Source organism: Balaenoptera borealis, assembly GCF_965194805.1.
Source record: "Balaenoptera borealis genome assembly, chromosome: 2".
NCBI lineage: Eukaryota > Metazoa > Chordata > Mammalia > Artiodactyla > Balaenopteridae > Balaenoptera > Balaenoptera borealis.
The window spans coordinates 176,386,326-176,399,535 of NC_138867.1; the positions used below are offsets into that span (position 1 = coordinate 176,386,326).

Consider the following 13,210-nt stretch of genomic DNA (forward strand, 5'->3'; position numbering starts at 1 on the left):
GAACTGGCAGACCAGAACACAGGCTCGTGTCTGTGCCCACATGAATGTCACACCATGTGTGGAACCCAGAGTCAAGGGTCAGGCCCAGGCTGAGGGCCCAAAGGCAGTGGTGTGCAGACTCAGGCACGCGGGTACCAGAGGACAGTGAGCCGGGGGCCTATGGGGACACCACAAGGTCCAGAGCATCCCTTTGGGGCTCAGCTTCCAAAGCGGGGAGCTGGGCCTCAGCTGCTGTGGGGAGACATGGAGAAGGGCCTGGCCGGGACAGAAAGGTCACCCCAGGTAGAAGCAAGGACCTCAGGGGCCAAGTCTGGGGCAGAGCACATGAATGTATATATGTTGGGTGTGGGGGAGTGGTAGCCAGATGTGGGGCGGACAGTGGAACCGCAGGCCTGCTTGGCCAGCTGCCTCCGCAACCAATTCCAGGGGGCACCGATTCCTATGTTTTGCTGGAATTGTCCCTTGCATCTATTGTACTTAGGCTTCCCTGAATGGTAAAAGAGGAGGCCCTCACTGAGCTGGCCCGCTGGGAGGAACCTGAGAAAGCCCCAAGTCACGTGAGGGGCCCGGCACACCTGGGTGTCCATGAGGCACAGGAAGCCAGGCACAGCCCAAGGGATAGTGCCTGACAGGGGAGGCCCGTGGCAGGTCTAGCCCGGCTCAGGGTGGGCAGCGAATGGGGGGCTGGCCCCAGCCACCTCCTAGGCCCTGGTGCTTTGATGAAAGTGCCAAGGCTGATCCTTAAGCGGGACCCTGAGCAGTTGGAGGCCTGGGGACTTGCTGAGATCAAGCATCTGCCTGGGACAGGGAAGCCCTGGGAACCAGTGTTGCCCATCTCCTGCCTCTGGGGTAGCCCTCAAGGCCGGAATCCCCATCTTTGCCAGGCCAGGAGGGCATGCCGGGCAGGTGGGGTTCCAGAGTCTACTCTTTGGACAAGGGGCTTCCTGTGTGTGAGCCCCTGTCTTCTTGGCTGTGTGTGTGTGTGTGTGTGTGTGTGTGTGTGTGTGTGTGTGTGTGTTTATGTGTGCGTAGGGGGTCACTGAGTCCGCGAGCATCTGCATCTGTCTGCAAACTCCATTCTGGGCATGTGCACCAGACCAGAGAGGGCCCCGCTGTCTCAAGTCTCCAGTCAGGAAGCGGCAGCTGATTTCCTGTCCCTCAGTCTGATGAGTGTCTCTTCCTCCCTGGGCCTTGCACTTCCTCACTGAGACCTACTCATGCCTCAAATGTCACGAGCTACTTAGGGGAAGACAGAGGGAAACCTGAGAGGCTCGACTCCAAGCTGGGTCCCAGTTCACCACGGACAACAGATGGGGCAGTCATGGCCCTCTCCCTCCTGATCCTTTGCTCCCATCCTGCCGATGATTTCAGTCAAAGGTTCTTTGGGGGGGCCTGTGGACTCCTGCTGCCCCCAGCGTCCTGAGTCCCTTGTCTGCCCTGACCTCGGTTTCCCCATCTATGCTTGGGGACACTGACAAACACCCTCCATGTCCCTCTCCTGGACACAAGTCTTGCTGGACTCCCAAGGACTCCAAGTCAGAAGCAGGGAGGAGAGGCTGGACATGGTCCCTCCTGCAGCCCAGCCCTATCCCCTTCCACAGGCTCACTTTCACTTTCCTAGGGACAGCTGGCGGGACCCACAATGCCCTCCTTCCACCCGGGTTTCGGGTGAGAGTCCGGTTGCCTCTGAGGCCAGGGATTTATGGATCTAGAGGACTGTTCCTAAGCCGGGACATTGGAGCTTCCTTCCCATCACCTCCAAAGTCACCTTAGGGCAGAGCTTGCAAGGATCGGGTTAGTTGTGCTGCTCCTGGCTGGCTTCCAGCCTAGGCTCCAGGTCTGCGTCCAGGGCCCCTCCCTGCCTCCTCCCTGCCACTCCCTGGGTCCCTGCTCAGCTCAGATTGCTTCTGGCTCCGGAGGAACCCCAGGCACCTTGCTGCAGCCTTTGCTGGTGTCAGTTACACCCCCACCTCCACCCCTAGGACTGGCTCACGTGGCCCAAAGGCCACCCTTAGATAAAAGGGACACTAAAACTGGGAGAGGGTTATGTTGGAACCCTAGGAAATCACGGCAAGGGGATGGGGGCGGGGTGAACGGAGCAGCACAAGTTCAGTGACAGGGCGCAACCCAACCTCCTCTTAGAACAAATCAAGGAAGCGTTGCCCAGTAAGCCTTCCGGGGACAGGCTTGCTCCTGGCAGAACTGGGAGCAGAAGGGAAATGAAATTTCCCCAGGACCACTGTGAAAGACAATTAAGCCACTGCCTGACCAAAGAAGGGAGGCTAAGATTCACGCCAACAGCCATTCACGCCAACACTGCAACCCGTCCACACTGAGTGCCCCACAGCAAGATGGGGGGACCAGGGGAGGAGGGAAACAAAGGCTTTGACCTGTAAGCACCAGGGACTCCCTGGGGGAGTGCTGGGAGGAGCTGGAGAAGACAAGGGGAAGAGAGGAGGTAGGCTGGGACTTGGGGTGTTCTGGGGTCTGGAGATGTGCATCCATTCCAGACCCTTGTTCTGGGGACCCTGGACACCTGAAGCAGCAAAAGCCAGCACTCAGGAGGTTCAGGGCCAATAAGATGCCCTGTAGGCTACGAAAAGTCCTCGAGCGGTGACAGGCAAGCCCTCCTACCTGCTCTTGGCTGCCCAGGGGCTGATGGGGTATGAGGGCTGAGCTGGGTCAGGCCAGCATTCACGAGGGATGAAGCACCAGAAGGTCTGGGATGGGAGCGCTCCCGGCAGAGGGCAAGGTGAGTGCAAAGGCCCAGAGGCGAACTAAGCCTGGAAGGTTTGAGGAGCCACAGGAAGACCAGTGGGGCTGAAGCAGGTATGCTAGGGGGCAGGTTAGTACCAGGTAGTGCTGGGTGGCCAGCAGGCCTTGAAGGCCAGAGTCAGGAGGTTGGACACTTGTCAGCAGGGGCACAGGGAGTGTGGGGCTTTTTAAGCCCCTTCCTGTGAGCCACAGGGGGCCAGGTCTCCTAGGGCCAAGAAAGGCCAGGCCAGGGTTTCTCAGAGAGTGCCCCCAGGGCCACCTGCCTTGGAATAATCTGGGTTGAGCTGGGACATGATGGGACCTAATCAACAGCTGGCAAGAGGCTCCGTCTGGTTGCCGTGGGGGGAGGACTGTGAAGGGTATGAGCAGAGGCTGGACCAGGGTAGGGGGCCGTGGAGGTGGGAGAGGGGTGGGTTCTGGCTGCATTGAGGAGGTGGAGCCAAGAGATCTTGCTTGCTCAAGGGTGGGTAAGACAGGGGACTTCCTTGGCGGTCCAGTGGTTAAGACCCTGCGCTCCCACTGCAGGGGCAAGGGTTCGATCCCCGGTCAGGGAACTAAGATCCCACATGCCGCACGGTGTGGCCAGAAAAAAAAAAAAAAAAAGGATGGGTAAGACAGGAATCAAGGCTGACCCAGACCTGGGGGTGATATTTACTAGGACAAGGAAATCTCAGTGGAGGCCAGATTTGAAGAAGGAAAAAAATCCAGACTTCTATTTGGCCATGCTGGTTTGAGAGGTCCCTTTGCTGGCTCACAGGTAGCTAGGGCTCAGGGCTGAGGCCCACGATGCAGACCTCAATGTGGCACTGCCAGCATAAGAGGTGGCGTCGGAAGCTGAGATGCTGGACAAGGCCACCACGAAGGGAGAATCACTGGAGCACAGAGGAGGCCTCAGACCTGATGAGGTCATTGCTGACAAAGTCAGGGAGATGAGGAGGAAGGAGGGAGGTGGGCAGAGACCAGGGCAGGAGGGCATCTCTGGGAGGACGGGGACCAGTGTGTCAGGCGCTACCCAGAGGCCAAGGAAGAGAAGCACAGAGAGTGACCAGTGGATCGACCAGATAGGGGCCATGGGTGACCCTGCGTAGGACTATGGGGAGGGAAGGTGCAGGTGGCTGAGGTGAGGGAGAAGAGACTGAGGAAGGGAGGATGAATCCTTTGAGGAATTCTAACCTAAAGGGAAGAGAATCAGGCAGCAGCTGAAGGGGGTGCAGGGCCTGGGGGGCCCGGTTAAAATGGGAGCTGTTGCATCTTTTCATGCAGGTGGAAAAGATCAGCAAGAGAGGGACCAAGTGAAGAGGCCGGGATGGCAGAAGCAAGTCTTGGAGGGGGCAGCCTGGAACAGGCAGGGGGCCGATTCACCCTTCCAGAAGCCAGAAAGCAGAGCTGGTGGGTGCAGATGGAGCCCGGGTGCTGGGAGGCTGGCTGGGTGGGAGAAGGGGTCCTTCTTGTCATGTGATGATGCCTTGTCCCCAGTGAGGTCAGTAGCAGGGTCAGGGGTCAAGAGCACAGAGTGAGAGGGAGGTGACAGAGGTGAGAGATGGGGGAGTGGGTTTCTCGGACAGTGAGGCGTATGCTGGCTAGGAAGTGTATCAGGATCCCTGTGCAGCGCCAAGAACCCCCTGGAGATCTGTGGCCCGGTGACCCTGGCCACGTCCTTGGCCTGGCCTCGCTCTGCACTCAGCTGACTCTCGCGTGCCATCCCTCCACACCAGTCTGTGTGTTAAAGAGTCACTGTCCTGAGCCCCTGCGTGCCCCACCCCCTGGCCCTCCCTGGGGACCCCGACACAGCCAGGAGCCCCCAGGATGCTGTCGGGGCCCAGCTGCTTCTGTCCTGGTCCTATGGGGCCATGTCAACTGCCACAAATTTTGACTCTTTATTGTCCTATGGTCCTAAACGCAGTCTTGACCTGCTCCTTCCGCAGCCTGCCAGGATGCCCTTAGGACCCCCACCACTTCCTTGTCCGCTCTGGGAGGACCAGGGCCAGCCTCAACCTGAGGTTTCGCTGCATCCTCCCCTCTACGCAGAGCCCGTCAGAAACCACTAACGACGCCGAGCCCTGTTCGGAGCTCCCCATTCTCCCTTAGGGGAGAGACTGCCTGTCGTGACCCTGTGCTCCCACTTCCCTCTGCTCAGCCCATCCCCATTCTAGAATAAGCGGGCACGGGGAAGATGCTCTAGGCAGGAACCATGGGTGCCATGACCCAAGCTTCCTGGTCATTTGCTCCACAGCCTCAAGGGGCGGCCACAGTGACAAACAGGAGCCCTTGGCCACATCACATGCTCATGAACTCGCCCAGCCAAGAGCCCCGCTTGGCCTGAGGCTTGCCAAAAAATGAAATGGGAGGGGAGGGGAAGTGGTCCCTCCAGGCCGCCCAGCGGACCTCCCTGAACTGCCACAGGGAGCACCTCACACGCAGCCCCTGAGCGCTCGAAGCTGCTATGATCCCTTTACGGATGATGGCTGTGCGCTCACCCTCCATCTCCAGCAGGCGTTTGCAAATTAACTCCACTGCCCAATCCTTTCTTCAAGTGACACCTTACTTGAGGATAGAGACAGAAACAGCTCTAAGAGCTGCCCCGGTGGGGAGGAGTTTGGGGGCACAGAGGCCTCGCTGCTTGGTCTGACTACTCCTTCCCCAGAGGCGCCCCCCCCAGATCCCACCGGGGAACCCCAGAGAGTTTAAAAGCTGCCCTCCTGGTAACAGGCATAATAAGTGACAATGGGAGGCCGCCAGGGTGCCCCCACATCCAGGATGCTAGGCTCCCCAAAACTCCCTTTGGGGTTGTTCACTGAGCGCCCTGGCTCTGAGCACGTGTCCACTTACCGGAGACGGTGACCACGATGTACTGCTGGGACGCCGGGGATGGGGCGGGCGTGCCGGCCGGCTGCGAGGGCGTGGGGGTGGCCGGGAGCTCTGTCACGTACTGCTTCTGGCCGCCTGGTGGCTGTGCCTGAGGCTGCGGACTCTGCAGCTCGGTGACATACTGGGGCTGGGGGGTGGTGGTGGTGGCGGGGGGTTGGGGGGGCTGGGGTGCTGCTGAGGGTGGTGGTGGCGGTGGCTGGGGCTGGGCCTGTGGAGGGGCCTGTGGCGGCTGGGATGGTTGTGGGGCTGCCTGTAGCTCGGTAACGTACGCCTGTGTTGCCATGCCAACAGTGGGGAAAATGATAATAAATAAGGCTTTTCTTTTTTTTTTTTTTTTTTTTTTTTTTTGCTTGCTTGGGAAGAAAGGTGGGGCGGGGGAGAAGAGGAGGAAAAAAAAAAGAAGGAAAAACAAGAATTAATCTACAGGCAGAGGAAACCAGGGACAGCTCCTGGCTCCCTAGAGACATATTTGGGTTCATCAGTAACTTAATTAAATCCCGAGGCTGGAGGCAAAGATATAACGAATCCATCACTGCAGGGCAACTGAGTATGGACCAGGGCTGGTCTGCCCTCTTCCACTCATCCCTGCCCAGGATTCCTGCCTTCTTCCTTCCTAGGCCCCAGCGCCTGGGGGACCCCTGTGCTGGAAGAGCTCCGGCTCTCACCCAAAAACGAATAGTACAGTTCTCCTGAGGGCTCCTGCAGGCTGGGCACTGTGCTGAGTGCTTTCTTTACATTACTTAATTTTAATTTTTTTTTTCTTGGCCATGCCACGTGGCACGTGGGATCTTAGTACCCTGACCAGGGTTGAACCCGCGCCCCCTGTAGTGAAAGCGTGGAGTCTTAACCACTGGACTGCCACGCCAGGGAAGTCCCTACATGACTTTTTTTTTTTTTTTAAAGCTTGTGGTTTTCTTTTTTTTTAAATTAATTAATTAATTTAATTTTGGCTGCACTGGGTCTTCATTGCTGCACACAGGCTTTCTCTAGTTGTGGCGAGCGATGCCCGGGCTTCTCATTGCGGTGGAGCAGGGGCTCTAGGCGCGCTGGCTTCAGTAGTTGCGGCACGCGGGCTCAGTAGCTGTGGCTCGCAGGCTCTAGAGCGCAGGCTCAGTAGTTGTGGCGCATGGGCTTAGTTGCTCCGCGGCATGTGGGATCTTCCCGGACCAGGGCTCGAACCTGTGTCCCCTGCACTGGCAGGCAGATTCTTAACCACTGCACCACCAGGGAAGTCCCCCTAGTTATTTACTTTAAAACTTTGCAACAATCACATCTGAATTTGGGTTCCTTCTGCCAGAGGAGGAGCTGAGGCTCAGAGAGGCTGAGATTGCCCCAGGCCACACAGCAGGGAAGTGGCAGGACTGAGTCTGAACCCTGGGCATTCTAAGCTCTTGACTAGTTGGCTAATTGCCAGAAAGGAAAGTCATGGGAAAAGCTATCTCCCAGCCAACCTGTGCCAGTTCCCTACTTGCCTGCCATCTGGGCTTGGGTTCTTGGCTGAGTATCATTCCCAGTGGGGTGCCAGACACAGGGAAGCTGTTTGAGTCCAAAAAGCCTCCTGAGCTGCTTGCTGCCACAGAAGTGAGGGCAGTTATGGGTGGTGACACCAGATGTGAGCTCCTCAAGGAAAGTGGCCTTCTAGGGCCAGGGGCAGCTGGGCTGGGAACAGGTCCTGGCCACAGGGCAGGCCCAGCAGCCGCCGCTGACCTCAGAATGGGGCCCACCTGACCAGGCAGAGGCAGCTTTTGTGGTTGCTAAAAGGTTGTGGTCCCTCTCCCAGGAGCTGGGTGAGGCACATGGTCTCTCTTGCCAAGGGGGAATGGGCCCTGGTTCAGGTCCAGGGGAGTTGTTCTGGGCTTTCCCACTGGGCAGGACGGAAGGGTGGCCTGCCAGGGACTCCGGCAGCAGGGGGAGCTTGCCCACCGGGAGAGGGAAGAGGCTACTGCCTGCCATGAACACAGAGAAGACATCTTCCCCCAGCCCCTGCCCTTCCCAAACTCTTTTCTGCCAGCATTAGAGAGGCCCACCTCCTCAGGTCTCCTCATACTACTGGGTCCAAACTCTGGCCCAGATCAGGTGCTCAAGTCACTGCAGCTGATCAGCACCTGTCTGCCCAGTGTCAGACCCACCTCCACGTGAACCCTGGCCTGTCTCTTAATTCATAAACATGTAACTGACTTTCCTCTGGGTCTCAGTTTTCCCATCTGTCACCTGGGGATGATGAGAACACCTGATTCATAAGGCTGTTGTAAAGATCCAATGTGATCAGCTCAGCACCCAACAAGCACTGAGAAGTGGAAGTTGCTATTATTATTATTCATTCAACAAACATCCATGCCAGTTGGGGCTGGAAGGGGGAGAGAGACACAATCCTCAAGCTCTTGCAAAGAGGTGCCAAGGGGGACTCTGACTCTGGTGTTCATCAGCCTCACCTGGGGAGTTAGTTAAAGGCAGGTTCCTAGGCCCCACTGCCAGAGTCTGGGATGACCCTGGAGTCTACTGTTGGAGCTAGTCCCCTGGATGATTCAGAGGCAGGTGGTACTGGGGGCACTAAGAAACCCTGGCCTGGACTTTCCCAGCCCTAGGAGAGCTGGCCTCTAGGGGCCCCTCCCACCACAAAAGGGCTTTAAAAGCTCCACACTTCGGCTTCCCTGGTGGCGCAGTGGTTGAGAATCTGCCTGCCAATGCAGGGGACACGGGTTCGAGCCCTGGTCTGGGAAGATCCCACATGCCGCGGAGCAACTAGGCCCGTGAGCCACAACTACTGAGCCTGCGCATCTGGAGCCTGTGCTCCGCAACAAGAGAGGCCACGATAGTGAGAGGCCCGCGCACCGCGATGAAGAGTGGCCCCCGCTCGCCGCAACTAGAGAAAGCCCTCGCACAGAAACGAAGACCCAACACAGCCAAAAATAAATAAATAAATAAATAAATTAAAAAAAAAAAAAAGCTCCACACTTGCTGGTGCTTTCTCCTCCTCGAGGTGCCAACCCTGCAGGCCTCCTCCCTTCCCCTCAGGGGCAGGGGGAGGTGGTGATGAGACAACTGAAAGGCTGAGCTCAAAAAGGGGAAGGGGAGATGGATAAAACAGTTAAACCAACTTCTCTATTGGAGACCTTCTCAGCACTGTCATTGTTAGTCTCCAGGAACAATGATACAGAATGACATATTTCCCATAATTATTTCACCAGGGAACCCTCTTTTTTTTGCCATTTGTGGAAGACTAGGTTAAGCAGAGTTCTGTAGGGTGTTCCCTAGAGAGGAATAAGTCACAAATATTTATACAGGATGAGGCATTCCCCGGCTATCTGAGCATGACTCAGCAAATCTGTTCCTTAGCAATGAAACTGCCAAAAAAAAAGCACCAATGGCTGCATCTATCTTCAAAGCCAACACCTGTTTTTGGAGAATGTTTGAATCAATTCTTTAGGTCAGGGGCTGGCAAATTTCTGTGAAGTCAACATTTTTGGCTTTGAAGGCAGACAGCCTATTGCAATGACTCAACTTTGCCACTGGAGTATTAAAGTAGCCATGGACAATATGTAAACAAGCAAGTGTGGCTGGGTGCCAATAAAAGTTTATTTCTAGACACTTAGATTTGAATTTTCATAATTTTCACATATCATGATATATTAATCATGTCACAAAATATCATTCTTAAAAATGTAAAAATCAGTCTTAGCTCACAGGCCATATAAAACAGGTGAAGCCTGTAGTTTGCCAACTGTTCTAGATGCCAGATACTTAACTGAATGGTTTACATCTTGGACAAGGCCCTCCCAAGGAAGTGGAAAGAAAACCTCACTTCCCTCACTTTGGGGGAATGGGGAAATTAAATATAATAATGTGTGTTTCCTTCATCCTCTATATCCAGTTTTTTGGGGTTTTTTGTGTTTTTTTTGGCTGCACCACGTAGCTTGTAGGATCTTAGTTCCCCAACCAGGGGTTAAACCCGGGCCCCAGCAGTGAAAGCACGGAGTCCTCACCACTAGACTGCCAGGAAATTCCCTAGCCAGTTAGTTTTTAAGACTTGTCAATAATTCCTCCAAAATAGATCCTAAGGCTGGGTATTTCCCTCCATCTTTATCAATACCATGCTAGTCTGGGCTACCATCATCTCTTGCCTGGACCCTCTCATCACTGGCTCCTGGCTTTACTCTTGCCTGTATAGTCTATAAGATCCTTTGAAAACACACACCCTATCGTGTCACTTCTCTATTGAGAAGGCTCCAAGGCTCCCCATCACAGAGAATAAAATCCAGAGCCCTCCCCATGACCCACAGGGCCCTGTGGGATCTGGCCCTTTCCAGTCCCCTTTCTCACCCTGAATGTTCTAGCCACAATGTGGCTTCCCAAATGCTCCAGGCCTCCTCCTGCCTCAGGACCTTTGCACCAGCTCTTCCATCTACTGGCATGCTCTCCTCGCCTCCACCTGCTGGCTCCTTATCACTCATGTCCTAGTTCATATGCCACCTTCTCAGGTCTCAGGTAACCCCCTTCCAAGCCCTCTGGAGTACATACTCCTGTTTTATTTTTTTCCTGGCCCTGTATCCTGTTTATTTTCCTCTTCCCTCCATGACCAGAAAAGTAAGCTTTCCCCAGGGGTGGAGATGTGACCTGCCTTGCCCATGACTCTATCCCCAGCTACTAAAACACTGACAAGCACACAGCTGGGGCTCAACTTTTACTGTCAAATGAGTGTCCACAATGCTGGGAACACACTGCTAGTGACTGTCAAAAGCCGGTTCAAATCTAGCAACTGGTAAGACCTTGTGAAAAAGTTACTGCCTCCTGCCAGCAGCAAGCTTGTGCTACAGGGGCAGGTGATGCCTCCTGGTCCAGAACAGGCCTCTTAGGCCAGGAAGACTATGCGCTGTGTGGGTGCTATCTGGAAGCCGTGTCCCTAGTAGGTGGTGATGGGGAGGGGGTGGATCCTGCCTAGCCTATCCCCTGTCTTCAGCCCCAAAATGCTGGGGCGTGTGGCAGGAAGGGGAGGGAGAGACCCTTAGCTCCAGAGACACCCTTCCCAGGTCCCCACCTTTCCCATGACACCCACAGCTCCAGCTCATCCAGCTGCCTCCCGGAGGGCTGGATCTGAGCCTGGGCCCAGGGAAAAATTTTCTTTCTGGCTACCCTCCTAAAGCTGGAGAAGGGCCTTAGGAGAGTGACACTTTCCCACTAGAAACTAGAGTCCTAGCACTCAGCTTCCCAGGATCCCAGTCATCGGCCCACACAGCAAGTGAGTCAAGCTTTAAAGCCACTAGGCTGTCACCCGATTCAAAATGATAAAAATAAACGCGAATGGTATAATTCCAAAGGCTGAGCAGGAAGCAACAACCATCATAATAACAGTAGCAGCCAACATAGTTTGAGCAGTTACTATGTATTTGATGCTCAACATGTATTCTTTTATGGGATCCACAGCAAAGTAATATGAGATTAAAATCATTACCAAGGATCACTGTCCCTAGTTTAGATGGGAGGAAACTAAGGTCCAGAGAAGTTACTTGCCCAGGAGCATACAGCTAGAAAGCAGTTGTTTGTTTCAAGGACAAGTGACCAAAGCCAGTGTTCCCTTCAGGAGTCTAATAGCCCCTCTGGGCTTGGGCCTTTCAAATGCATAAGCTATAAGAAGGGGGAGGGGCAGTTAACAAGACTAGATCACTTTCTGCTCAGAGCTTGCCTTTCTAATAGGTGCCGATGACCTGGCAACTTGGTTATTTCTAGATTTTAGAAATATTTCCCAGATCAGGTTATTTCCTGACCTGGGAAAAGTCCCTGGAGAAGTGACACCCCCAAGCCTTATCTCAAATTCTTGAGGGAAGGCTTTGGGAGAACCTGAAACGTTCCTTCTCCCTGAAGTTTACTAATTGATTTTAAAAGAAAACGGCTGCAGCATGCACTCGGCTCTGCTGATGCCAAGCTCCAAAGCAAGACAGAGAATAAGCACAGTGGACTTGGCCCAGCTGCTATTTAAAAAAAAAAAAAAAAAAAAATCTTCCCCAAGCTGGCAGATCTTGTCTCCCGGCAAAGCAGTCACTCAGATTCTCCTCTAACAAACGTGGAACACTTCCCCTTCCCTCTGACCTCGGTGTCCCGGCTCCCTGCCCACGTGGCTCTGGAAGCTGGTACCTCCTCAGTGACATGTGACCCAGTTGACACCAACTTGACTGACACAAAAACATGTGTCTAGCCAAGAGAAGCAGCGTCATAAACTTCCTCAGGCGCCCTTTACTCCATCATTTACTTCCTTCCCCAAAGGAAGACCAGAATGGGCAGAACAGCTAGGAATGGTCCCATCTCCAGGAACAAGCCCCCTGCCCAGGGACAAGATGAGATCTTAGATCTTAGAGCTGCCCACATAGAAGCAATCAAGTTTCTGTTCTTCTAACTCAGTCACCCAAGATCACTCCTCTCTGCCATGGGCTTCACTTTCTGCGAACCAAATCGTCCAGACTAAAGCCATACCCCTACCCACAGCTTCATGAAATTGTCTACCTTCACCTCTTCTCAGAGAGAAGGCAGATGTAGGAGCGAACAGCAATGTTGAAATCAAGAATAACAGTTAATCTATAAAAAAATTCAGAAAAAGTAGATAGGAGTAAAAAGTTCAAGAATGAGCCCTAGAGAAATTCCTGAAAGGAATTAGGAGTCCCTGAAATGCAAAAAAGAGGCGATGGCAGTGATTCTCCCCACTTTACAGGATAGAAAACTGAGGCCACACATGTGGTAGACAGAGTCCTGGCAGGTTCTAAAGTGACAAGGCACAGGTGACCTCCATCGCTTAGGGGAGCAGGAATGCCTAGGCGGCAGCTGCCCCACCCGGTTCCCGGGACACCGGCCGGTCCCGCCCACACCTTATGAGCTGGCCCCGCCCACCCACTTCGGTCCCGCCTCGCCCCTCCCTCGTTCCCATTGGCCCAGCCCTCCCAGTCCCGCCCCCTTGCGCCTCCCGACATATAAAAGCCCCCCGCCCCGGCTAGCCGGCCTACCTCCACTCGCCGTCTGCCTGCGAGCGCCCGCCCCTCGCGGGGGCCGGGCTGCGGGGCCCGGGGGCGGGTGGTGTAGCCCCAGCCGGGCCCCAGCCCCCTCCCCCACGGCCCCGACAGTCGCCGCCGCCATTTTGACCGCTCGCCCCTTCCCCCAAGATTATGATTACAGCGACACCCGCCGCCCGGGCATCGCTGTCCTCCCCGGCCCGGACCGCCACCCTGGGGCCGCACGGGTTACCTCGGCTTCTCCCTACTTCTGTCCGCGGAAGGGCTTTCCACAGGTCTCGGAGGCGATGTTGGGAGGGGGACAGAACGTGCCGGGGTCCCCAGGCCGGGCCAGGGGGGTGGGGGTGGGGGTCGGCCGGTCGGTTGTTGTTGTTGACTCGCGTTGCCGGGTTGCTTGGTCGCCACGACTACCGTGGCTATGGCGCCTCCGTTTCCCTCACCGGGGCAACTGTTGCTACCCACCCTACTTACGTCACGCGCCGGGGGCGGGGTCCAGGGTGATTGGCGGCACTGGGAAAAGTGATTGGACGGCGCCAGGCCCTGCCGCTAAGCTATTGGCTCCAAGGCACGTA

The 13,210-nt window shown here is 55.3% G+C and overlaps 1 protein-coding gene across 3 annotated transcripts in view; it reads right to left on the reverse strand.

Annotated features, from left to right (window-relative positions):
* RFX1 (regulatory factor X1) overlaps positions 1-13,092 on the reverse strand; it is a 31,909-nt gene extending 18,817 nt beyond the window's left edge. For 2 of the 3 annotated variants that reach the window (XM_082381561.1, XM_082381560.1), the window contains exon 1: positions 5,605-8,876. In XM_082381561.1, coding sequence (XP_082237687.1) covers positions 5,605-5,926 — 322 coding nt within the window. In that variant the 5' untranslated portion in view covers positions 5,927-8,876. Of the gene's footprint in view, positions 1-5,604; positions 8,877-12,870 lie in introns of those variants that run through there. The other variant, XM_082381559.1, reaches the window with a different exon arrangement.
* Between the last annotated feature and the right edge of the window lie 118 nt (positions 13,093-13,210).